Below are 25,180 nucleotides of genomic sequence, written 5' to 3' on the forward strand. Positions count from 1 at the left end.
CAAGAGGTTTCACAATTCGTGTCGGGCATACACTGTGGTATCCCGTCGTTGTTAGATCTTGACTCAGTGGCGCTGATTCTTGCGCTCACCACCCTCCTGTTCGATACGCTGGGCTCGGGAGCCGTTCACAGGCGATAGGAAGATAATTGACATGGTTCGAGTATATCTGGGGCAGAAAAGAGCCCTCAAAGGCCTAATCATAATGACTCGGTTGATAAGCATGATCACGGTTATGACTTGATTCTCGAAGGGAAACAAAATCGGGAAGACATCTTGCTTGAAATGGGTATCGGAATCATTCAGTTATTTTCAGACATCGTCAGGTTCGATATCATTGATGGTATCGATTTGCTGCACTGATATCATACAAATCCAGGACAAGATACAAGGAAGCACGACCCCCCGTTTTTACGAAAAAAGAAAAAAAAAGAAAACAAAGAAAGACGAAATGAAACCTTCTGAAGATCACAGAACGGTCAGGTCCATCATTTGTGGTCAAGACAGTGGTCGATATCTTGACTAAAAACCCAACGGTGACCTTGTGAGTAACGGTACATCATGACATGACATGCGAAGCGGATATTGTGGATCGAACATAAAATACATATTGTACATGTTAACATTGTAGTATGAACAAAAAAAGCATAATAACCACTAGTAAGGACTGTTCACGATATCACTGTGAGATTGTCGTATTTTGCGTATTGGTGTCGAGAGGGAAGCGCGAGGAGCGAGCGAGGATCGTGTTGGCTATACGTGTAGATTACAAGTTGGTGCAGTGTTCTGTATGCCTAACTTATACTAAACACTCACCTTGGCAAGTTCCTTCTTGTTCGCCATGACCACATTGTGCTCCAAGGCGACAATAATATTTTTGTCCGCTCCAAACTTGAAGTTATCCGCTACTACTTTTGAATCGTATTGCTGAGGCGAGATAAATTTATCAGCCACATTGATCTATCATGCAGGGTTCAAGCAGGGAGAATTCTCCTCACCTTGATCTGATAGTCATCGGTACGTCCTTGTTTGAGACGACGGAAATTCCCTAAGCGTTGTCAGCAAGGTCGAGTTGTGTTCTGGACTTACAAATCACGACGTATTTCCCGGTAGAAGTAACGATGGTCTTCTCTGCTTCGTTGACTCCCGTGTTGAATCTATTTGGCAAAGTCATTGAAAGAATATCAGCACTGTGGGCGACCAGACAAAAACCTTTCGAAAAAACTTCACCTGGCAGGCGTGAAGGACACCGGATCCTCCATGTAAGCTACGTGTTCAGGTTTGAGTTGCAAACGTCTTGGGATAGGTTTACTATCCGCTGGGAAGCTTCTGTCAAACCCAAGAGAGCCCTTATAACGGCCATCACCTATGAGAGTATCGATCAAGAGAAGGTATGTCTTGCATGTAGCAACAAGCCATCGACCATCGGCAGAGACGTCGACACCGATGATAGGGTCACCTAAAGCAGGAAGAGCAGTCTGGGATACAACTAGGTCAGTCAAGCTGAAAGCGCACATAGATGAACACGCGATCTGACTCACCTTTGCGTTTTTACCAATCTGATCAAAAAGCCTGATATCTCCTTTGTTACTCGCGACCGCGAGTTTCCCAGATTCTGTAGTGGTCGCAGCAGAGAAGTCGTTCTTCGTCGCGTATTGCTTGAATTGACTCTCGACTAGCTTGTTGCCAGATACTCTAGGGTCGATACGGAACAGACCGTTATGAGCTGTAAGAATGGTCAGTACAGGTAAACGAAGCATTATGGGACCATTGAAGCGCTTACAATGACCTATGAAAGTTTGTTGTGGATTCATTTGAGCATATTTGGAGCTATGCAGGAATGTGTGAGCTACAGACAGACATACTCCAGAATTGACTCACTCCGGTATGATGTTGTTGACATCCACAGATTCAGATACCTTCCATTCGTCCACGACTTTGCCGTATTCGAGATCCATGCGATAGACTGAATTTTGATTGCTAGGATCAAGCAGAAGCATATCGCCATCTTGGTTGTGAAGCATCATCTGTCGGTTACAGGGAGTCAGACAAATCCAAACTCATTTTGACTCACCTTTCTTGGTGAAAAGGTTTTGCCCTCCAAATTCTTGACTCTGTCGATGGCGGTACGGAATCGCAGCTTATCATCTTGATGAGCGAAAACTCCAATCATGTCTCCACGAGCGACAAATGACATATCGTTCTTGTATCCGACTGCGAGTTGTTGATTCTTGGAACCTCGCTCGAAAGCATCCGCATCTGACTCTTCTGAATCTGACTGATAATCTTCCCCTTCACCAGTAGATGACGTTTCTTCCTGATCATCTTCTGACTCTGCACGCTCTTCCTCCTCTTCTGGCTCGGCCATTTCCACGTCCTCGTAAGCTTCTTGGATGTAACGTTGCTCATCCGCCTTGGCTTTAGCGTAGCTCATACGATTTTTGCCTTCCCACATATAGATGGTAAATTTATCCTTCCACTCGCCAAAGACATCCTCGTTGAATCTGAGGCACCAAGTCATTCCTGGCAGACCTTCGGTCTCTCGGAAAGTAAACATGAAAGCGTGATTGGCCTGAAGATCTTATCAGTGTGGTAAATGCATGACGGACTAGATCACAGACCCACCATATCGAACCGAGGGTTCATCTCCGCATCAATCGGTGCAGAAATGAAAGGAGTCGAGTTGTGACGGACAATAATCCAAGCTGAACATGAGTCAGCTCAGAGATGAGGCAGAGCGATCAAAAAGAAGACTCACTATCATAATCGCCGTTCGAAGCTAAGTCGGCATGAACTTCCTTTTCTTGTATAACGAAGACATCGGTATCAATGTCGAACAGATACAGCTCGGCCTGGGCTCGATGTAGGATAGGCACATCTTTGAATGGATCTTCTGCCACAGGGATAGAGGAAGAAGAAGGTTCATCTTCTGAAGGATGCGAAGGAATTGACGATATGGGAAGTGCAGGCAGCTTTTCAGTAAATTTCAAAGCTTCTAGCTCTGCGTCGGTGGCTTCCTCGTGTGAGCGAAGATATTTCTGACTATCAGCTCAATTTCTCTGATGTCCATGAACTCACCCTTTCATATACACAATGGAGAACTGTCAATTCGAACAGGCTGTTTGTAGCTTTTGGAACCGACTGAATGTCAGCTCATATACAGACTGTGCAACTCACCTTGCTGCTCACAAACTCCCACAGATCGCCTTCATCTCCACTCAAATCTCTCCATGCGCAGGTGGCATCTCCGTCCAGAGTACCGAAGCGAAACTCAAGCGCTTGGTCGATGAGGAAGACTCTCTCATCGTCGGCTGGCGGGAGCAGGTCAGATGAGCAAACTGGAAAGAGAGCGTTCTGAGATGAAGTGAATGAGTCAACCCACTTTCTGCGTCCTCATCTAACAACTGTTCCTCTCCTTCCTCATAAGCTCGGGTGACAACAAGCTGATATTGATACTCAACACCGGTTCTTCGGATGGTAGCCACAGCGTCCTGAAAACTAGGACAAAAGAAGGATAACATCAGCTGCAATACTTCCCCTCGTATAACTGAGCGGCCTCACATGCACTCTCTTGACCCTTTGATGCTATTGGGGCGAACGAGGTAGAGTTGACCGGCGGGTATTTGCATTAGTTCAGGATTGGCTGGGTTGCCCCACATCTTGCCGAGAACTGTCAGAATGATTGAAAGAAGCGATATCTCAGTGTTTGCATTGATACGCCTTGACATTGCATAACAAGATCTCCACTCACGGGACTTGAGTACAAACATGATGCCTTGTAGAGTACGGAAGCCGCAACGGGGTAAGGGAAATGTGATGAGAAAGGTGAGGGGGTAACCGTAGCCGTGAGTGGGACTGGAGGCAGGTACACGTGTCGTACTATGCAGTACCTCTGGACTACAGCGATTTGCTCTGAGCTAGGCTGGGTTGACTTATGTGAGGTTGAGTGCAAGGGTATATGTGACATGTACGGTATGTGATGCGCAGATGTATGTGTTAACCTGTCATGTTGATGTTCTAGTGGATCAGTTGTACGAGTAATTGTAGATTAGCGAATGATGAATTTGCCACTCAACTTACGGTGAGATGACGTGGCAATGATAACACGTGCGTTATCAGACGCGTGTATAGGCTGTATATGCAGCAAGTTATATGACGCATCTATAAGCGTTGAATCGTTGAGTCCACTATCACTTATCACTTCCTCTTACTTCAGCTATATCTCCCGTCCCACTCTCACTCTGACTCTCAATCTCACTCCCAGCTCCGGTACAAGCCCTATATCGTCACTGGCCAAGCTTACTGCAACGTTAACACGGACAAGTGTCGAACAGCGCCCGATATTCAACACTCACTCTTCTGAATAACATATCGATAAAACATGGTGGGTGTCCTAACAATTCATGTACCATCTTACTCCCATCGATCGTAGGCCGTTCTGACAGTGTGTATGCATGCTCTTAGGGTCAAGCTCCATCGAGTGGTGCGCCTGGAGGTGGTAAGAGGGACGGAAAGGATAACAAAGACAAGGTGAGCATCAACGGCCGCTGCAGTGGCATCCACTTGAATGTGCTGACATATATGCCGTGAAGAAATCCAAATGGGAACCACCCATCCCAACCAGAGTAGGAAAGAAGAAGAAGAGAGGTCCAGATGCATCATCGAGACTTCCAGCAGTCTATCCCACGACTCGATGCAAGCTCAAGATGCTCAAGATGGAGAGGATCAAAGATTATTTGTTGATGGAGGAGGAATTCGTCGCCAATCAAGCATCACAATCTGGTGAAGATCGTACCGCGGCTGATCGTACTCGAGTAGATGAGCTCAGAGGATCGCCTATGGGAGTCGGATCTTTGGAGGAGATTATCGATGATGATCATGCTATCGTATCTGTTGGGAACGGTCCAGAATATTATGTTGGAATCATGTCTTTTGTCGATAAAGACCTGTTAGAACCTGGATGTTCGGTACTGCTACACCATAAAACCCACGCCGTTGTTGGTGTTCTCGCTGATGACACCGATCCTATGGTCTCGGTGATGAAGCTTGACAAAGCTCCTACGGAAAGTTACGCAGACATCGGTGGTTTGGAAACCCAAATCCAGGAGATTAAAGAATCGGTAGAACTTCCTCTTACTCATCCCGAATTGTACGAAGAGATGGGGATCCGACCTCCGAAGGGTGTCATCCTGTACGGTGTGCCCGGTACAGGTAAAACGTTACTCGCTAAAGCTGTAGCCAACCAAACATCTGCCACTTTCTTGCGTATCGTCGGATCGGAACTCATTCAGAAGTACTTGGGAGATGGTCCAAAGTTAGTTAGAGAATTGTTCAGAGTAGCAGAGGAAAACGCGCCAAGTATCGTATTCATTGATGAGATTGATGCGGTCGGTACCAAGCGATATGATTCGACGTCTGGTGGTGAAAGAGAGATTCAGCGTACCATGTTGGAGTTACTGAATCAATTGGATGGTTTCGACACCAGAGGGGATGTAAAGGTTATCATGGCAACGAACAGAGTACGTTTGTTATGCCTCGACTCAGTGACTTTCAGCTTATGCTTGTCCAAACCATAGATTGAATCCCTTGATCCCGCTCTTATTAGACCTGGCCGAATAGATCGAAAGATTGGTGAGTTTACTGAGTAGATGAACGGGAGCTGATCTCAATCAGAATTTCCTTTACCTGACACGAAAACCAAACGACATATCTTCAAGCTTCATACATCAAGGATGTCTTTGGCTGATGACGTCGATCTGGAGGAATTGGTAATGACAAAGGATGATCTTTCCGGAGCCGACATCAAGGCTGTGTGCAGTGAGTCCAAATTGAAGAGGAATATAGCTGACAATTAGCCGAGGCTGGTTTGTTGGCTTTACGAGAAAGACGTATGCGAGTCACCAAAGCCGTGAGTCTACCTTTCCCCTTGATCTTGTCTTGTGCTGACGAGTCATGATGCTAGGATTTTACTACTGCCAGAGAGAAGGTTTTGTACAGGAAAGACGAGAACACCGTAAGTCGTATCTCGATTGACAAAGCTGATCAAATAGCCTGCCGGTCTGTATTTATAGGTTATGCTTCGCAGCAGGATGAGGAGGATGCATGTCAAGCTCATAGCTCTATGTATGGGACGAGATTGTGTAGACCTGATATGCATTTCATCATCAATGGCCTGTTGCAGATTGTCGTGATAATCCTTTGCGTTTTATCATCTACATCGTCATCATCATCATCACCGACGAACCTCCACCTCACTGATATTGCGCACAGTTAGTTGCATTTGTTTGTGTTGTCTCCTTTCTCTTTCCACTATGTACTCCATACTTCACGACTCGATCCATCAGCATATCCATTTTGAGCGTCATTCATAGCTCTTTATCACCAACATACATATTCATTATAGATATAGTCATCATGTTCGGTAATAACAATGCCAGAGCTCAGACCTCGACAGCTACCCGTCGGTAGGTCTATCAATAACAGCCTCAGGTGATCATTAACGATGTGTTGCTAAGGTCTCTCTCATAGGTTGATGAAAGAATACAAGGATCTCACAGCAGACCCCTTACAGGACACCATAACGGCCGGACCTATATCAGAAGACAACATGTTGGAATGGGAAGCTTTGATCCAAGGACCAGAGGGAACGCCCTATGTAAGTTGAGAGCAATAGAGGGCGTAGAGCTAATGTTATAAGGAAGGAGGCGTGTTTGCTGCCAAACTCGTATTCGTGAGTTAAAGATCTACATCGCTTGGTCTGACAGACCTATGTATTATGTAGCCCTCTGATTACCCTCTGAATCCCTTCACGATGACTTTTGATCCGCCTTTATTACACCCAAATAGTGAGTCTTGACCGAGTATGCCTCAGCTGATTGTGATATTATAGTCTATCCCAACGGCGTGGTCTGTATCTCCATCCTACACCCACCTGGCGATGATCCACTACACTACGAGTCTGCGTCAGAACGATGGTCTCCTGTTCAAGGTGTAAGAAGTGTATTATTGAGTGTTCTTAGTATGCTCGCCGAACCCAATATCGAGAGTGGTGCGGATGTAGAGGTGAGTTTCTGTTTTGATTCTCACGAACACTTCCTTGAATTGTGCGTCACCTTTGCACAGTTCTGGTGATCTAGCGATTCTGGTACTATCGAGCGAAACGTGTGACTCGAATTATGCTAACACTCGTACATCTAGTGCTGCAAGTTGTACCGCGATAATAAACCAGAATTCGAAAGAAGAGTACGAGAACAAGTCAAGAATCTCTTGGGTATATAGCATGACAACAAACTACAAAGACGTATTCATAATTAATCCGTTTCTTGATGATATCCTGCTCTACGCATCTCTCCCAACCTTCTTCGTGCTGCGCCAAGGTCCTTCTCCAGCTTGAGAATCTCAACCTGTTGTTCCATCTCTCGTACTTTGAATTCGTGCGAAGGCATCGACTTGTAGTCGACAGCTTCATCGTCAGCCTGTTTATTCGAGATGAGTTTGACTTGTTTGACCAGAGCTTTGCAAGCATCGGTGACGGCTTTTGAAGCAAGTTCGAGTCGTTGTTGAGTCTTCGACATGAGCGATGCCTTAACCCGAGACGCGGCGACAAGTTGAGCAGTAGCAGCTGATACTTCGTTGGATGCGACGATAAGCTGTTCCAGAGAATGGGTGCCGGAGATCACACCATCTGCGCTCTCGATAAGTAAACCAGTGGCGTATGCCACCGCTTTAGCCGCAGAGATGAGTCCTTCTGTCCATCGGTTGTTTCGCTTGTAGAACTGCTGAGTTGTACTTGAACCTTTACCTTCACGAACAATCTCTTCTTGACTTTCAGTGGCGGCTTGAATCAGTCGTCCGATTGCATTGGTGATGGCCAACGTAGCCTCGAGAATCGCATCGTGAACTTGAACATCGAGAGAAGTATATTTGGATCCCTTGGGTCGTGCCATGAGAGCTTGTAATCGTTCTGTTGCTTGTTCGATGGCTTTGGCGGCATTTTGCATTTCTTGAGATACAATATCACCGATGTCTCCGTTGGCTTTGGAAAGAGTCGATGCTTTGGCTTTTGGTATGAATTTCTCGACAGTATCGGAGAGTTTGGATAAAGCTCCTCGGGTTTCAGCATTGTTTCGCAGTGCAGCTTCTTCGCTCTTGCCTCCAGCGAGAAGTCGGAACGATTGAAGATTCAAGAAGAATCGATAACCAGAGTCACCGGCCTCTTTGGCGATCTTGACCAATTTGTCGGAAGCGTCATCGGTTTCGGCAAATCGCGTGATACCCTTGGAGCTGACAAGAGTCTCGGATAGAGCTTGGGCTAATTCGTTGGCCGCCTTGATAACATCGACGTGACCACCCCCGCTCTTCCTGCCAAGATAGAGGTTGAAGGTGGAAGCGAATTCAGTGGCATTCGTCATGGCTTTCTCAATCATGGACAAAGTATATTCGGGAGTCGCAGTGGTATTACCGGTTTGCATAGGTGATTCGAGCTCGTAGATAGCGTCGTCCACTTTCTGCATGCACGCTTGCAAGATCGAGTCGATGATGGCATTGAGCTCTTTTCGATGATCCAGGATGAGGGTATCGACTTGCGCATCGAATGCTTGGCTGGTATCGCCAGAGGTCTATTTGTAAGCTCGGTTCATAACCAAGGGCACTCACAAGTCGAAGATCACTAAGCTCCTTGAGTGTAGAGTCCATTCCCTCTTGCATGATCATGAGCTCTTGCTCCTTCTCTTCTACAACACGAGATATTTCGCCATCTTTAGCATCGATCTTGTGGAGAAGCTCGTCGATTTGCATTTGTTTGGCCTAGGTGAATATCAGCGATATGGCCACGATGGACGTACACGTGGTAAATCGACTCACTCTAAGAGAGTCCTCAAGCTCTGTGAGTTGACGATTATACTTAGCCATGACACCAGAGACTTCAGAGCTCTTGTGACGAGATGCATCCTCCGCTCTTTCGTTTGCGAACGATAGATCGCGCTTGAGTCTATCAAGTTCTTCACGATGACTCTGTGATTTTGTCAGCATGCGCTAGAAGCAAATCTTAAACATTTGACTTACCGATTTCATTCGATCGAGATCATACCTGGCTCTATCCCTCTCCCTGATCATATCAGCGAGTTCCAGATTCTTGGTCTTGACATCCCTCTCCATGCGCTCCATCTTGTCGATCGCTTCTTGTGCGGAATTGGCTTTGAGCTGGAAGCCTTTCGATCTGTTAAGCAGGTCAAGGTGTTCCCCTCGAAGCTGAGAGTATAGCTTGGCGAGAGCTTCATATTTGTTCTTCCAGACCTCGATCTGTTTTTGCAGTTGGGCGATGAGTTCATCTTTGGCGGACATCTGAGCTCCCACGTTGGCGCCAATGAGACCGAGTTCACTCTCCAATGACTTGACTCGACGATCGTATTGCTCCAATAACATTTGATCTCGCTCATACTGACCGCGCATGGCGAGCATTTCCTGCTGCAGCTGAGAGTATTGACCTTGCTGCTGTTGACTGTACTGTTGACTCATCTGGTCCCTGAGTAACTGTTCTTGAGCTTGTCTCTCCCTCTCTTGTTGCATACGTTGCTGTTCTGCGTATTCAGCTTCTTGTCGACGCTTATCTTCTTCCTGTCTACGTTGCTCAGACTCTCGTTGAGCTACAAGTGCTGCTTGCTTGCGCTCGTACTCTTCAAGCATTCGACGTTGCTCATCTATTTCGCCTTGCGTAGCAACGGGAGAGGACGGACGAGGAGTTTCTTCTCGAGCTTGAACTTTCTCATCGGGTGGACGCTCGGGGAGCTCAGGTGCGGTACCGTTATCGATAAGGTTTGGTGGTTCCTAACGATCAGCTCAGGTTCCCACTAGAATTTACTCACCTGTCCAAGTTTCGGAACGTTGATCAGTCCAGTCAAGTATTTGAGATTACTACATTCGTAATAGAATCTTCGCAGATTGTAGTGCTGAGCATTATATCGTTCTCGAAGAGGAAGCAAGGCATCCATAGCATCGGTTCCTAGAAGGTCAGCATTGCAATGAAACTCATTAGACTCACTTCTATGCATAGCACGCAGCATACTGGTGATGAACTTGTAAATACCGAAACTCTCCTTTACTAGGGGAACAAGAGCGGATATTCGACATTCATTGTTTGCCGATCCACGGAAATGGGCAAAGATGAGCTTCTGGAACGATTCGATCTGGTCTTGAAGCGTCATCAGGTCGGTGATGGTTTCATACCTGTCGTCAGCAATGTCCTAAGTCAAGTTCACCCACCCTTCATTGGGATCATCAATGTTCTTCAAACTGATGTATTCTTCATATTCGAATAGACCGTTGAACTCGGGATGATGACGGTGGAATCGAAGTTTCGACAAAAGGAATGAAGTGTATGCTTTGATCAGACCTCCATAACCTTTCCCGCCATCTCCGACTGTACGCCCACAAGTCTCGAGCCATCCAGTTTGTGCGTGTGCTTCTTTGATAGTCTACAACAGTCAGCAGGCTTCCATACGATGATAGACTCACGACAGGGTGTCCCTCTTGAAGTAGCTTATGAACGACGATGAGTGCTTTGAACGTCTGCACTTCATCTGCGAGGATGGGTTGTGTTCTCAATCCGTTCCATACGGACAGAGAGGAGTGATAATCCCAAGTGTAGACGATACACTCTGTAACGGTCAGCTGTGCTTTGCTGTGTTAGAACTCACTTCTGACATGTTTTTGCTCTACGGTACAGCGTCACATCAGTAACGAACCACCTTGATCACAGGTTGACTCACTGGGAGCTGTTTCCTCTGGGCTGGTAGCCTTCTTGATGTTGACACTAAGTTCTGACTCAGTCTTGTCCTTGTCGACGGGTCTGGTAGGCTGATGGTTGGCACCACTGGCTGCCGCCCGGACCGAAGGGTAATCATCGTAATCCGCGTGGTGACGGCCGAACCTGTGGTAGTGAGCAGCGATGAGATTAGGTATATATATGTATATGGTCTTCGATGGCACAATCAAGTCGGTGATACGACTTACATGGCTGCGGGGGGGTTGGGTAGAGTGAGGGCGAGTGTGATGGAGTATATAAGGTATGAGGATGAGGATGAGGATGTTTGTCAGTATGAGTAGGTTATAACAGTGGACCATACGAGTACATGGACATGACGTTGACACCTACAACCCTGAGGGGCATGGGCATGTACAACCTGTATTACGTAAGTATACGGCGAATGTTCGTAAGCCTAACAGGAGGACAGGTGCAGGTGTGTCGGGAGCCTATCCCCCGAGCCACGTGAGTCGCTCATGTCATCATTTCATCATCAATACTATATAGCAACGAGCAGTGAGCAAGCAGTCAATGATTTCGATGATCATGACTGTCGCTGTCATTAGCTGGAACAACCATACCACTAAGCTGTTGGATACCCTCAAAATAGACTGTCGCACTTATCTCCAACCGCAATCAGTACCCTGCACCCTTGCCATTCCGGCTGATCCACATCCCACCCCTTCAGCTCTTCCCATCCCGATCGCGCTACTCTGTAATCCCACCTCACCCTTTCATCCCAACGTCCATGGATGGCGCCTTTCGATCTCGATGCCTGCATCGACCGTCTTCGGGACAAGCAGCTATTAGGAGAGGCTCTTCTCAGAGAAATATGCGAGAAAACAAAGGAGGTGTTGATGAGGGAGAGCAATGTCGTCCATGTCGCTTCTCCCATAACAGTCGTCGGCGATATTCATGGTCAGTTTCACGATCTGATAGAGATCTTCCGTATAGGAGGATCGGCTCCTCATACGAACTACCTATTCCTAGGTGAGTCTCTCGCTTTTGTCTAAACATCTTCCAGCTTCCAGCTACTCTCGCTAACTTGCCGCAGGTGATTATGTTGATCGAGGTCTACACTCGGTGGAGACAATATCTCTTCTCACCTGCTTGAAGCTTAGATATCCGGAGAGGATCCACTTGATACGAGGCAATCACGAATCTAGAGCTGTTACACAGGTTGGTCATCCTTCACTTGGTTTTGCGCGTGATGACAAACTTCAAAAGAGGACTCTGAGGCTCTTTCGCCAATGGAGAACAAATCCGTTCCTATGTGACAGTGGTATGCTCCGTGAAGAGAGAAACCCGGCGTAGGAACGGATAGAGAGAACGGAAATCTGATGTGAACCTCGTGATAGTTGACCAACGCTAATCTCTCTCACACACATACAGACTTATGGTTTCTACCTTGAATGTACGAGGAAATACGGATCTCCAGCTGTGTGGCAATACTTTACAGATATGTTCGACTTTCTCACCCTCAGCGTGGTCATTGATAATGCCATCTTCTGCGTTCATGGCGGTCTGAGTCCGTCAATACACCATATCGACCAAATCAAAATTATAGATAGATTTAGAGAAATTCCCCATGAAGGTCCCATGGCAGATTTGGTGTGGTCAGATCCTGATCCCGAGAAGGAGGATTTCGCAATCAGCCCCAGGTGAGTCAGAAACTTCATGAAACCCGCTGACATGTAGGGGTGCTGGTTATACGTTTGGGGCATCGATCGTCAAGAAGTTCTTAAACCTGAATGGAATGAATCATGTACTCCGGGCACATCAACTTTGTATGGAAGGATACTCTGTTTTATATAACGATCAATTGAGTACGGTATGGAGTGCTCCCAATTATTGCTATCGGTGCGGTAACATGGCGAGTATATTGGAAGTCTCTCCTGGAGGTAGGCGTTATTTCAATGTATTCAGCGCTGCACCGGAGAACGAAGTAAGTGGTCATCTTTTGAGAGCCATACGAAAAAAAAGACTGATAAATACATTCTGTAGAGGGACGGGCCCAATCAACAACAACAAGTAAAAGTGAGTTTTACAATGAGAGAAGTATTACGCTAATGTTCAGGCTATCGAGTATTTCTTGTGACCCAGCATCATGTGATATCCCATTCTAATGACCCGAACAAATCATCTATCAAGCCGAAACTCCTCCCTCGCAAAACACCTTTTCCTCCGTTCATGACGTCTTTTATGTCCGGTAATGTCCATTCATCTGTAACATTCCATCTTTTACATATGAAAATCTTCGCTTCCCAGTCGCTCCCTCTGACTGGTATCATTTGGAAATATAGAGAAAAAGAGTCGAAAAAGGATTCTTCTAGAGCAAGTGTCCGAGATGAATCTATAATTATCAGTTGTGATTTGCCTGGGATGAACTCACAAGATAAGATTATTTCCGGTCCATATGTTTCTGCTTCGCCACGCTCATCCCACTCTGTAAGACGGAGAAGTGTATGTAGAAGAGGTGGGTAGAGGTTCGGGAAATATATCTTCAGGTCAGAGAGTGTCCATATCTTTGCAACTCACCAGATCGCACATGATAATATGGGTGAATGGTCCAAACTGAAATAGATGTGAAGGATCTTGTCCCCATGCGAGCGGCTGAGCGATGACCTTTGCGTGTGAGTCGGAGGGAGGGTTCCAAGCACGTATGGACTGTTCACATAATGGAACCACTTCTGGCAGATCAGTCGTAACCACCAAGTCTTCTTTCTGCAGATGGCCAGCCAAGTGAAGAGAAGCGACCGATTGACCGGAACCAAGCTCGATTATGCGATGAGGGCGCTGACTTTCGAAGATAGAACAAGGCGGGTCAAACTTCGATGAAGGAGTGAAGTACTCGAGTAGAGGTCTAGTAGCCTCCCTTCAACCTAAAGTCAGCTGAGGAGTTTCGTATCTTGAGCCTTACCAAACACGACCTGCGATCCCGTAAGTTGAGATAGCATCTTTCTGCTGATGCTGCTCAAGTTGTTGATCCGCAACACTGCTCAGGAGGAGGGGCTTGATGTCAAGGTTCGGAGGGAAGTTAGGGTCTGACATGATGATTATGTTATGCATTCATCGGTCATTGTCAACTGGATGCGATGAGATTTATGAAACTTGAATACGACGAAGCAGGAATGAAATGGGGGAAATGGTCGGATCCCATCTGAAAACGCGAGGAGCATGTCTAGTTCAGGGTCCGGCTGAAATCAGGATGAGATTGGTCGTAGACATCGGATTTTAGACTTCATTCTCTTGTCGCCGATGAGCTTCCACAACTGCCACATTCATCCCCCCTTGACCCTCACCACCTTCTCGAATCCGCACCAACTGACCGAATATGGAGCAGATGGATGGGTGGGTGAGTGAGTGCAAACTCAGGAGTGTCGAATGTCATCTTATCGTCAATTCGAGGTTTATACGTTTTGGGCTTTCTCATCCATCAACAAAACAACTAAAAAGGTGAATACACCTCCTCATCATCACCTAACACCAACACACACTCGCTGACCAACCCAATTATCATAGATGGCTCGATCAAAGGATATTGCTCCTCACGTTGGCCGATACTCAAGGTCACAGGTCGCTGCCAAGCGAGGTCTCTACAAGGGTACGTTCGAAGTCTCAGATCGGTATAGGTTATAGGATCAAGCTTGGGTGGGAGCAGGTACAATCGTGAAGGAAGATGTCAGGAGGAACCAAGAGTGGAACAGTCCTGAAGAGTGATGGAAGGACAGGAATCGTGCAGATAGCTAGAGTAGTGATGCTGGGGAATATTGGTGGATCATAATGGAGACGTAGACTGACCTAAATGTTTATTTGATCTCACAGGAAAGAAGACCGGTGCCGCTCCTGCCAAGACCGAATCTCCCGCTCACACCGAGAAGACCGTTGGTGGTAAAGGAAACGGAGAGAAGAGATTAGTCCCCACCAACAAAGCTTCTAAATACTACCCCGCCGAAGATGTTAAGAAGCCCAAGGTCTCCCGAAAGACTGTCGGAAAGACCGCTCTCCGAGCTAGCATCACCCCTGGTACCGTCCTTATCCTCCTTGCTGGTCGATTCGCCGGTAAACGAGTTGTCTTCCTCAAACAACTCGACAGTGGTCTTCTCTTAGTTTCCGGTCCTTTCAAGTGAGTGACTTACTCTCCACTCGCTCAATGCTTCTCTGTGCACACTGACGGTATCGATCTTTTTTTTAGAATCAACGGTGTACCTCTCCGACGAGTAAGCCAAGCCTATGTTATCGCCACCTCCACCAAAGTCGACATCTCCGGTGTTTCCGTTCCTGAGACCGTCAACGATGCCTTCTTCATCAAATCCAAAGCTGCCAAGGGTTCCAAGGAAGGAGAATTCTTCGGTGAAGGTAAAGAGAAGAAGGTGTTCCCCGAGGAGAAGAAGTCTGAACAAAAGGTGTGTAGTTGGAATTTGGTGGATCGCGACACTTCTAACTACGAGCTGATTGATCATTTCCACTCTTACAGGCTGTTGACGCTGCCCTCATCGCTTCTATCAAGAAGGTTGACAACCTCGCCAAATACTTGAAGGCATCTTGGGGTCTTTCCAAAGGTGACCGATTCCACGAACTCAAATTCTAGATAGGTTTGATGGACTGAGATAGGTTACATTGGGATGCATGTATTACGCTACGACAATTATACAACAATTACAACCATGGTGCCCAACCTATATACATTGCGGACTGTGACAATGTTTGAGTTAGCTGAGCATGAAGAAGGGAAGATGTGATGGAATGATCAGGATGTTAAGACAATCGATATGAGGAAATACTGACTAAGTTTGTGAGACTTGTCGCTTCTTTGATCAATGCTTCAACTTGACTAGGTACAGACACAACCGTGCCTTCTTCCATGATACCTCGGAGTTTCGCTTTGATAGGTTTGAGATTTCTGTCAGCCGAGGCTTTGATGTCTCTTTCGGATTTGCTTCGTCCCTGCGAGGAAATCAGCTCGATACTAACATGATGATGCAAACTCACAATTTTTATCCATTCGATCAAAGGATCATGAACGAAGGCTTCAAGCACACTCATCAAGGAATCGCTATTGTTTCTCAATATCCCCATAGTGATCTCGGCAGCTTTGCGGAAGACACCTGAATAACGTGTTAGCTCCATTGGCTGATGGGTCATGGGATGCTCACCTTCCACACCAGTCACACCCAAAGCGTCCACCATATTTTGCGTCAAACGGAACGGTACCCTTTCTGGGATCTCGAATGTTTTGCCCTGCGATGATCAGTCACATCCTTGCACGAGTGAACTTACTTTATCGAACAGGCAATTCAAATCAACGTGAACAGTGTCTCCGGACAACCCATCAAACAAGATATTTTCACCGTGTCGATCACCGAGACTAAGCAAAGTCATGGGACATCAGTCAGCAGTTCCAACTAGCTATCTCAAGCGCTAACTTACCCTAACACGTAGCCAATCATAGACATGACAGCTAGAGTACGACCATACGCCATACGACTGGCGAGCCACGCTGAAGGCTCTGGCCATGTTATCAAGAACCACTCGTTGAAGACGGTAGGCGTATACTTGGGCAATATTTGGTCTCTAAAGGCTTGAATGAGAGGTTCGAAGTTTTCTTTATCCTTGTTCCAGATCTTTCGAGCGTTCTCAAGTATAGTGTGTACATCGGATGTCTGCCGTCAGCTGTGTTCCGCCCCTTCTAACTTACGTAGATTCTCTTGTTATGCCGTTGATATCCCTTTTCCAGAATGCTTTTGAGCGCGTTTGTGTTTGCAACCCATTCTAGTAGACCACACTCTTCGTTCAGGGGCATCACAGCATATGTTCGAATGTCTGATGTCAGCTTCTGCTCGAATATCCGGTACTCACAAAGTTGTCGTCTTCTGGACTCGGAAGCACTCTTGAGTAGTTTGTTGATCATTGAATTGAGATCCATCAACCTCGCGTCTTTTCGCAGATCATCATGAGGTTTACACAGGAATGGGTACTTCCTGCCGTCACTTCCCATGAAGCTGACTTTTTTTGGTTTCTGAAGCGAAGGCATGATATCGACCCGGTCATCAAAACCTGACATGTCAGCTCAAGCTCTCCTTGTATGTTCGCTCACCTGCTATTGTGACTGGAGTAAAGGGGAATGGATTATGTGATTTGACAGTTTCGGATGTAGTGGGTAAAGCACATGTCAAAGCATCTTGAAGGGGCAAAATCATTCTGGTCTTGGTCTTGGTAACGTAGTCAAAATCATTGGACATTGACATTTGCCGTTTCTTCTCGTCGACTTTATCATCAGTGAATTTTAGAAGGATGCCTGAGAAGTTTGTGGCATCTTTGATTAAACCGGCAACCGCTTGAGACTGATATGGGATCAGTACGCATTCCAGCCTATTTGTAGACTACTCACCTTAGTTGAAGCGATATTTGTCACCTCAAGGCATGCCTGCCTCCTCTCCGCTCGCTTCGATTGCATAGCTCCAACGGTGGGCCATAGTGCTTGCTGAGGATATCGAACAATGACCGCAGCCATGATCTTCTTCAAGATAGCGGCGACCTTCTTGCTGGGATGCACGATACGAGATATTATTTGTGGGAAAGCAGTCAAAAACTGGACCATCAGCCAGTGGATCCTTCGTCTAAAACTTACTTGGTATGTCGGTAACTCAGTTCTCACTCTCTCCATGAGGTCGTTGATCTTTTTGATTTGGGCCGCAACTTCTGGAAGTCTGTGGCGCAGTCAGAGATATTCGCGACGCTTGGACTCACAGTTTCAACTCTTTGTTCTCGCCAAGATCGAGCCAGAGTGTAAGCATTCTTGGCATCGTCTGATATATGTATTTGACTCCATGTTGCAGTGCGAGCGAGTAAGAATGACAGGTGTGATAATGAAAAGCCGCCCTACATCTGGTCAGCCTCCTGCTCAACAAAGACTCACTCACATCTGTTCAGGAGTACCAATCAAGCTGTCGTAGTAATGACCAAGGTGGTAGTATGGGGATTCGGCACTGGTCATGTTAGCTATAGCTTCCCGAGTCAGACTTACTTCTGCGCTCTAGCGATCGCCTCCTGATATCTTCCGATGATGTGATTGCGTTCGAAACGGTCGGTTTCATTCGCCCACTTTGCTACTAGGAGAACCGCCTAAAGTATGTCAGCGATGAACAACCATAGAAGAACTCACCTTGGCGAGTTTACGCTCCCTTGAGAAATCTCTGTTCCCTGTCAAATCGATGACCACATCCGTATTGAGGAAAGGCTTCAGTGCGTTGTCGACATCGGTCAAAGCTTTATAGATGCCGCCACCGGTTCGGTTCAGCTTGGCTTGTTGGATGAAAGCGAAGGGAGCGTCAACCTCTTTGGCTTGAAGAACAGCGCTGTATGCTGTCTGATCGTAGCCAGCTTTCCTAGCTATTTTGGAGCTGAGGATCCAAGCATCTCCAATTTCCGATTCAAACAAAGGAGTATTGACCAAGCTGTAAGCTGTTCTTCTGATACTGAGCAAGGCTTCACGTATACGAAAAGTAGGTGAAGTGAAGTTAAACCTTGATTCTAACGATTTGATGAGATCTTGGGTGATTTTTTGGATCAAGACATGCCTGTTAGGTCCCGATGGCGTCTGCTCGATACGCTGCTTTGCAGTCTGGATCATCTCGATTTCCCTAACCAGATGCAGCTGCAGAAGAGATTCGTAAGCTCTACCGTACTCTTTGGCTGTGATGTGTGTTCCCAATTTTTCTCTAGCACTCAATAGAACCGGCTGTAGATCGCGATGTTCATGCAGCGCCAAAAGAGTCTGTCCTATAGCAGGTCCGGTAGAGCCAATCTGCTTGACGGTGGTCCAATCTCCGATGATCCACGCAGCCTCCGCTTCGAAAGATGAGAGTTCAGCTGACCATTCAGGATGTCGACTGAGTACGCCTCGTATATGTGTCCTCAGAGTGTCTACCAATCAGCTCATATTCCCCTGTTCATTGACTTACCATAATGACCCAAATTCCTCAGACATTTCAGCAAGCCAACGTGATAGGACACATTGTCCGGTGACTGTTGTAGGCGTACCTCCCAGCAGCTTTGAGCTGATGTCCATCTGCCGGTACTTTCATGTTCGCGGATTTGATGCTCCAACGAGGGAGAGATGACGAATGCTGAAACTCCCTCCATTCCATCGGGTTCATCGAGTTCAGAATATATTTGATGCAAGCGTTCGAAGTAAGTTTGAAGTTCGGAATTGTCTCGTTTGTTATTTCGAAGCTCAACAGTTCTCTCCTCAAAACTCCTCAGAGCCCTAGCGTATGCTTTACTCTGCAGTGCAGCGTTTGCCATAAGTTCAGTTTCGATTTCAGATAAAACCTCTTCGATGATTTTCGTCTGGGGATTCCGATCGGTCTTGGTCATTCGGTATAATCGCAGCCATTTACTGAGGTGATCCATCAGATCAAAGATGACCTGCGCACTGAGCGTTCTCTTGTCCGCTGGACCCGTGGGATTCACTTGCTCTTGAAGGACCGCATTGATTTCTGATGATATTTCTAATCGGTAATTCCGAAGTCCTGAGAGGAGCACATTTAGGACCAAATGCGGGAGTAAGTGATGGGCCACGGTGACATCTTGATTTTTGAGAACACCACGGAAAGCTCCGAATATAGTCTTACTATCTCGGGTCGAAGGTCCATCCCCAGCCATAGACATGACTTTGCCAATAAGATCGGTTGTCCAATTCTGTAACCATTCTCGATAAGTTGGAGCAGAAGCGTAAATCGGATGGGTATAGGTCTTGATAGGTCCATCCGATATTGAGAATCGCGATTCCAATAATGGTGTCAAAGTTTCGAGCTGGTCCTTCGGGATGCTTTCCCATCTATCTCGAGTTCTTGTACTAACCTTTTCGCTTGAATGCAATATCTTGGGACTAAATCCGCAGAATTTCAGCAACTCTTGAATTGCATATGCAAGATGTGTCTGATGCTTCGTATCATTTGTAGCTCGGAAGGCATCAACGAGGAGGTCACGGATTAGGTGTAAAGCGAAGTCCTTCGATTCTTCAGGTTCCGTGAAGTTGGCAGCGATAGTCATAGTTCCGGTATCCGAGGACAAGCCGAGGCGATCGGGATCGAGAGCACCGATTATCCCCATGCATTCGTAGCTCAATGCTCTGAGCTCTTGACAGTCTCCATCACGGGTGGCTGTTGAAAGCAGATTAGTCATGAGTCGAGACATGACACCGTCGAATGTGTCACCACGGACCAGCGTTTCGATTTCTGCTTGACGATTCAGCAGTAGTGACTTGAGCTCGCGAGTCGAAGCCGTGGCGATGGCGACATTCTTGCTGTCCGTTCTGTCAAGCACTTTAGAGATGTGGTCCTGAACTTTGGCCTTTCGCCGTCGAGCTGTGAGCCGAGTAGCAGCACTTTGCAGTTCCGGTATGTCGTCCAGCCCGACAATCTCATCCACGTATTGACTGAGATCTTTCACATTATCGGCAATATCATTGATGATCTTGGCGGCGATATCCCGCTCGTGAGGACCGAAAGTATACCAATTGGCAATGAGAGCTCCGGTGGTTCGTCCGACAAATGGGCCAACATCAGAGAAGCGTAAGGTCGAGATGAATAGCGCCCATGCTTTCAACGTTTCCTCTCGGAGTTCCGGAATGCCTAAAGTGCTTTGCAAACTTGCCATGATCTGATTATCAGCCTTTGAAGTTCTCTTTGTTGACTCACCTGGGGAGAAAATCCTGCCATCGAATCTCCGACTAATCTGATTAGAGATCCGAAGCTCTTGATGATCTTGCGTTTATAATCGACCGTCTTTTTGCCTTGTACATCATGTAACATGTCATTGAGCTGAGATATCACACCAAGCATTAAGGGTTTAAGGAAAGACCCAATATCTTCACTGCCAGTCTGTTGTAAGCTAGCCTTGATTAAGGCAGCTTTAGCATCTGCCCTGACGCTTCTATTCTGATCGCCTAGCTCGACAATCAGCATAACGACCAAGTCGACTATACAAGCGGTCATGAGAGAAGAGATGGATATATTCGGCTGGGCTCGCGGGTTCGAGCTCGTCATGTCTTTTAACAGACTAACGAGGAATCTGAGAGCCGAGTCGGTCTGATCAGGGCGAAGGAATGCTTGCGCAAGAATATGCGATATATTGTCCATGAGCATTACTCCCAGTTTTTGTTGAACCACACTAGCGACTTCTTTGAGAGCATCGCCATTACGGGAAAGGACTAAGGCTGGTACTGTATGAACGAGGGTAGTTTCCAGGAAGTTCTTCCTTGTCATACCGATGAACTGCATCGTGATGTTAAGAAGCTCGATATTGCGCTTGATGTCTTCGGCCAACATGATACTGATTGGCTTCAAGAAAGGAGATATGAGGGTGTAGGGCGTTTTACGATGGTATTTCGCGAGATCGATCAGCTAATAGTTGTCAGCTAGGTAACCTGGCTATGGTGACTCACCTGTGTATAAGCCAAACTTTTCAGCGGTCCGTTATGAGATCCTATTTGACGTATTAATAGTTTGAGGATGGAGCAAAGATTATCGCCATCGGAATGACGGCCAAGATCGGCGAGCAGCAACACCGAAGTTTCGCGCACTATCAGGGATGAATTGAGCATTCTCGACACACGTTCGATGTACTGAGTTCGATTGCGATTTGCAATTCGGGTATCGGAATGCTCGAACTGAGCTACGTAGAGAAGCGAGACGACCCGGCTGGAATGTCAGAGACATTCATGATCATTCAAAACTCACCCAGAGAGAAGCCGAACTGGACGGTCGGAAGAGCCAAGGCCTTTGAACAACTTCTCCAATATATTCTGTCGACTGGACAATTGCAATCCATTCGCCACAGTCCTGGCCGGTGTGTGTTCAACAAATAACGCTAATGAGCGGAAGGATGACATGTCGACTTTGGACATCTTCAACCATAGATCGAAGCACCGGTCCGAGAGCGGCTGCGACAGATTTGCGGTGTGGTCTGAACACCCAGCTAATGCGCAGGGTAGTTGCGGGGCTATTCCATTCAGCCGATGAAGATCACTTAAAATCAGCTGGGTCTCTATCTAGGACGACTCACTCTCTTGCCAAAAGCGATTCCAGCAGATCGTCTTGGGGAGCGAAATCCGTGAATATCTGTCGAACAAGCTGAGCAGATCTCTCCTCCTCTCCCCCAGATCTCTTCCTCTTCTTTGATGTTGGCGGACTGGTTAATCGAAGATTTCTATCCAGTTGTTCTAGCCTCGCGTTGTCCTTCTGTGCCGCTTCCTTCCAGCGATTGAGTGTCTCCGGTTGAATCAGATCTCGTATCATGCCGGTGGTTATATTTGGAGTCACTTGAGAAAGTAGGAAGCAGATTTTGGCAAAGTCTACATCATCTTGAGCGTCCAATTCGTTATGATGTGGGTAGAGTGACCACCACAATTCAAGCCGAAGAGCAGGGTCGGAAACACATAAGGTTTCGTAAAATAAGCGAGTTCCCTCTCGCCATGCGTGGTCGGGTATGTTGGGGAGAGAAGAGATGAAGAGGCAGCCTTTCGTCAATGCAAACGAGCGTGGTAAGACGCAAGCAGCAGTCATAGCACCGGTATATCTGATTTGCAATGATGGCGTGTTGATCAGACGGCTAGTTTGGGATAAGAGGGACGAAGCGGTCGAAAGATGGTGATCGGAGAATGGGAGACGTGATTGTAAGACAGCGGAAAGAACGAATATAAGGGTGATTGGAGTCTGAGGAAGATCCGAATGGCCGAATAGTACTGCTTTCCTCCCAGAGAGGATGTCTGATCTTCATCAGCTAAAGCGAATTGTTGAATGACTTACCTTGACTAAAACTGTTCATATGACCAATCACCACACCCAATCTCCTAGACCCCTTCGCCCAGCTCACATCATCCTCAGAGAGATTCCTACCTATAGCCAGCAGAGCAGCGACCATCGAGGTCAGCAAGTCGTCATATAGGGCATCTTGACCAAGCTGCGCTGCGGCATGAACCAGTTTTGGAAGTAACCAGTAGTAGAAGGGAGTAGGATCTTGCTCTGTCGTGGTGTATAGCAGACCAGGGTGTACCTTGGTCTGACGCTGGAGGATTGTGAGAGTGTAGCTGGCCTGTTGGACGTTTGGGGGTGTATTACGAGCTATTGGCTTGAGAATGCAATTCTGAAGCAAGACTTGCACCAATTTGCGATACTTTGACGGGTCAGCGTCTTGACCCGAGGGTGTGAGACCTTCCTTGATGAGATTTTCGAGGAGCTCCTGGCCCGTAGCTGACCCCAGATCCCCCATGTCATCTGGCGTCATGGTATAGTGAATATAATATGATGTGAGGATGAAGAGGTAGTAGTGACAGTGAGGAAGACGAGATATCAAAGTAGTAAATAGTTGACTGTGTATGGTGGAGGTAGTGAGTGACTTGACTTTAACGCGTTAGATCAGAACCACGTGGCCGTACATCGGTTTATTTGATTCCGTTATTTCACTGTCACAAGTCAACTACTCGAGTACCGAGCACCTTTTGCTGTTGTCACTAATCTTGTGTTATGAGCCTCTTTCATCTTTCACCTAGGACTGGACCTCCTATCAACCTCATTGAATACCGCATCTTCTCAACACCCGTACATCCCTATCGCCATGTCAAAGAAATCAGATCTTCTCGTCAGGGTCAGGTATCTCAATCCGGTGCCCAACCCGCCTTTTCCCCCAAAGCTGCTCGATATATCAACCGATATAAACCGATTGGGAGAACCAAGCTACCTCAACCACCTGGCCGCTAGTACCCAGCTGCCTATGCTCGTCGACTCTGAGATGGGGATGCCATTAGATCTAAATGAGTATGATGGAATATGGGATGGTCAAGACCAATGTAAGCTCTATCAGCTTATGTAGGTGGAATAGTTGTTTATGCTACTATGTAACAGCCTTGAACCCTGCGCTTGATGCTGGACGAGTTCATCATCCGATAGATGTCGCTCTTTTGGCACCTTTCAACCCACCACCAGAAGCCAATGGGGATGTCAAGGCGCCTGTAGCGACAGAAGTGTCCTGGATGAGGAATAACAATTATCTGACCAGAAAGAATAACGCTCGACGCAAAGAGGCTGCAGAGGCAAAGTGAGTCCTTTCATGCCGATGAATATAGATAATCAGGCTGTGCTGAGTCTTGTGCATAGGGCCGAGGAGGTAGTAGATGCATCGGAAGCTGCTCAGATAATGGCAATAGAAAAATCATTCCATGATCTATACGAACAGGATCCCAAAGAGATCAAACATCCAGATAAGAAGAAGCGGGGATTGACGGTCGTAGAGGTGAGTCAGGCGAGACCGAAACTTTAGCTGACGTTTCAGAGCTACGATATCTTGCCAGATGTGGAAAGCTGGGAGAATTCATATGCCCTGGTCAGATTCCCGGAACGTCCCTCTGCAGCAACCGCAATTGTAAGTGAAATTCCATGAGAGAAACCTCCTTCTTAAGCTAACAAGAGACACCAGAACCCTGCTGCGACTGCCTCTTCACCTCGTTTGGCTAAAGCTATCTTGAGACCGATCAGAGAGGACGAAGACCAGCAGCTGATCGAATTCTATCTACCGAAAGAGGAGGATCTCACCAATTTGGAAGAAGCATATGAACGCGCGATCCCGTCTGATGAGGTTGACAATGTATATGCTGTCACACAAGAGGACCCTAACGATCCCACACTTCCCGATATCTTCTCTGTAAGTTTACGGTCGATGCAAGAGAGGTAAACATGGCTGATTCTTACTGCTCTTGCAGCACGTGCATTATGATCGCATTCGAATGTACGAAGTCCTCTCAGCAGCCCCACCTACAAAGGAAATACTGGTGTCATTCCAGGAAGATCAGAACGATGGGGAGCAGGAAGACGGAAGTGACGAGGATGACGAGCGTCCGAAGAAGAGGAGAAAGGGCGTTTACTACCACGAGATCAATTTCAGGACTCTTTTGCGAAAGACACGAGCGAAGGTGAGTTTGACGTTCATGTGCCCGTGTATCTTATCGAACATTGCTGATATTTGATATAGCGACGAGAGGAGGTGGCACTTACGGCTGACCTGTGGGATAAAGCTGTGGTGGGTTATCGACAACCTGCGGGCAAGGATGAGAAGGAAAGGGAAATGAGTAAAGCTCAGGTATCGGATCCAACCTGGGTCAACGAGGAATTACGAAAATCGAGAGGTGGAGATAATATGGCTGAACTCCAAGGAGAAGCGATCCAAGATGAAGATGTCGAATTGGATGAAGAGGCTCAAAAGATAGAAGCAGCTGTCCACGAGGAGGAGGATAACGATGAAGATTAAGTGATCTATGTATCTGTATCTTGTATCCTCCATCATATCCGCAAGTCATCTTTCGATTATTCTATATGAACGTAG

The 25,180-nt window shown here is 46.9% G+C and overlaps 9 protein-coding genes across 9 annotated transcripts; 5 read left to right on the forward strand and 4 right to left on the reverse strand.

Moving 5' to 3' along the window:
• Positions 1-654: 654 nt before the first annotated feature.
• Positions 655-3,767, reverse strand: I203_104466 (uncharacterized protein; the record flags this gene model as incomplete). Its single annotated transcript, XM_065517540.1, has 15 exons — positions 655-750; positions 814-924; positions 996-1,001; positions 1,094-1,154; positions 1,228-1,475; positions 1,539-1,723; positions 1,781-1,827; positions 1,879-2,024; positions 2,072-2,569; positions 2,623-2,702; positions 2,756-3,014; positions 3,175-3,308; positions 3,380-3,495; positions 3,559-3,667; positions 3,749-3,767. The coding sequence occupies 15 exons, from the start codon at positions 3,765-3,767 to the stop codon at positions 655-657; spliced, it is 2,115 nt and encodes a 704-aa protein (XP_065374358.1).
• A 611-nt stretch (positions 3,768-4,378) lies between these two features.
• Positions 4,379-6,068, forward strand: I203_104467 (26S protease regulatory subunit 4; the record flags this gene model as incomplete). Its single annotated transcript, XM_065517541.1, has 8 exons — positions 4,379-4,381; positions 4,462-4,527; positions 4,590-5,516; positions 5,574-5,628; positions 5,671-5,814; positions 5,895-5,905; positions 5,960-5,983; positions 6,048-6,068. The coding sequence occupies 8 exons, from the start codon at positions 4,379-4,381 to the stop codon at positions 6,066-6,068; spliced, it is 1,251 nt and encodes a 416-aa protein (XP_065374359.1).
• A 343-nt stretch (positions 6,069-6,411) lies between these two features.
• I203_104468 (uncharacterized protein) lies at positions 6,412-7,275 on the forward strand (the record flags this gene model as incomplete). Its single annotated transcript, XM_019143944.1, has 6 exons — positions 6,412-6,461; positions 6,526-6,652; positions 6,695-6,727; positions 6,779-6,842; positions 6,887-7,059; positions 7,195-7,275. The coding sequence occupies 6 exons, from the start codon at positions 6,412-6,414 to the stop codon at positions 7,273-7,275; spliced, it is 528 nt and encodes a 175-aa protein (XP_019006993.1).
• Positions 7,276-7,307: 32 nt separating this feature from the next.
• Positions 7,308-11,164, reverse strand: I203_104469 (uncharacterized protein; the record flags this gene model as incomplete). Its single annotated transcript, XM_065517542.1, has 10 exons — positions 7,308-8,504; positions 8,653-8,802; positions 8,860-9,009; positions 9,061-9,783; positions 9,861-9,997; positions 10,061-10,181; positions 10,254-10,414; positions 10,692-10,709; positions 10,764-10,924; positions 11,121-11,164. 10 exons carry the CDS (start codon positions 11,162-11,164, stop codon positions 7,308-7,310), a joined length of 2,862 nt encoding a protein of 953 aa, XP_065374360.1.
• Positions 11,165-11,550: 386 nt separating this feature from the next.
• I203_104470 (uncharacterized protein) lies at positions 11,551-12,896 on the forward strand (the record flags this gene model as incomplete). Its single annotated transcript, XM_065517543.1, has 6 exons — positions 11,551-11,788; positions 11,853-11,977; positions 12,191-12,459; positions 12,704-12,743; positions 12,803-12,835; positions 12,885-12,896. The coding sequence occupies 6 exons, from the start codon at positions 11,551-11,553 to the stop codon at positions 12,894-12,896; spliced, it is 717 nt and encodes a 238-aa protein (XP_065374361.1).
• Positions 12,897-14,320: 1,424 nt separating this feature from the next.
• On the forward strand, positions 14,321-15,389 carry I203_104471 (60S ribosomal protein eL6; the record flags this gene model as incomplete). The annotated part of the gene is made up of 4 exons (XM_019143941.1): positions 14,321-14,402; positions 14,624-14,924; positions 14,994-15,204; positions 15,276-15,389. 4 exons carry the CDS (start codon positions 14,321-14,323, stop codon positions 15,387-15,389), a joined length of 708 nt encoding a protein of 235 aa, XP_019006990.1.
• A 68-nt stretch (positions 15,390-15,457) lies between these two features.
• Positions 15,458-21,132, reverse strand: I203_104472 (uncharacterized protein; the record flags this gene model as incomplete). The annotated part of the gene is made up of 14 exons (XM_065517544.1): positions 15,458-15,493; positions 15,587-15,745; positions 15,791-15,906; positions 15,955-16,024; positions 16,079-16,166; positions 16,229-16,422; positions 16,497-16,735; positions 16,896-17,142; positions 17,190-17,390; positions 17,549-17,607; positions 17,826-17,907; positions 17,964-18,670; positions 18,763-20,436; positions 20,499-21,132. 14 exons carry the CDS (start codon positions 21,130-21,132, stop codon positions 15,458-15,460), a joined length of 4,506 nt encoding a protein of 1,501 aa, XP_065374362.1.
• A 732-nt stretch (positions 21,133-21,864) lies between these two features.
• Positions 21,865-23,089, reverse strand: I203_104473 (uncharacterized protein; the record flags this gene model as incomplete). The annotated part of the gene is made up of 2 exons (XM_065517545.1): positions 21,865-22,547; positions 22,612-23,089. The coding sequence occupies 2 exons, from the start codon at positions 23,087-23,089 to the stop codon at positions 21,865-21,867; spliced, it is 1,161 nt and encodes a 386-aa protein (XP_065374363.1).
• A 330-nt stretch (positions 23,090-23,419) lies between these two features.
• Positions 23,420-25,105, forward strand: I203_104474 (uncharacterized protein; the record flags this gene model as incomplete). Its single annotated transcript, XM_065517546.1, has 7 exons — positions 23,420-23,651; positions 23,707-23,899; positions 23,959-24,085; positions 24,134-24,223; positions 24,278-24,502; positions 24,561-24,770; positions 24,830-25,105. The coding sequence occupies 7 exons, from the start codon at positions 23,420-23,422 to the stop codon at positions 25,103-25,105; spliced, it is 1,353 nt and encodes a 450-aa protein (XP_065374364.1).
• Between the last annotated feature and the right edge of the window lie 75 nt (positions 25,106-25,180).

The sequence above is a fragment of the Kwoniella mangroviensis genome (genome assembly GCF_000507465.2).
Source record: "Kwoniella mangroviensis CBS 8507 chromosome 1 map unlocalized Ctg01, whole genome shotgun sequence".
Classification (NCBI taxonomy): domain Eukaryota; kingdom Fungi; phylum Basidiomycota; class Tremellomycetes; order Tremellales; family Cryptococcaceae; genus Kwoniella; species Kwoniella mangrovensis.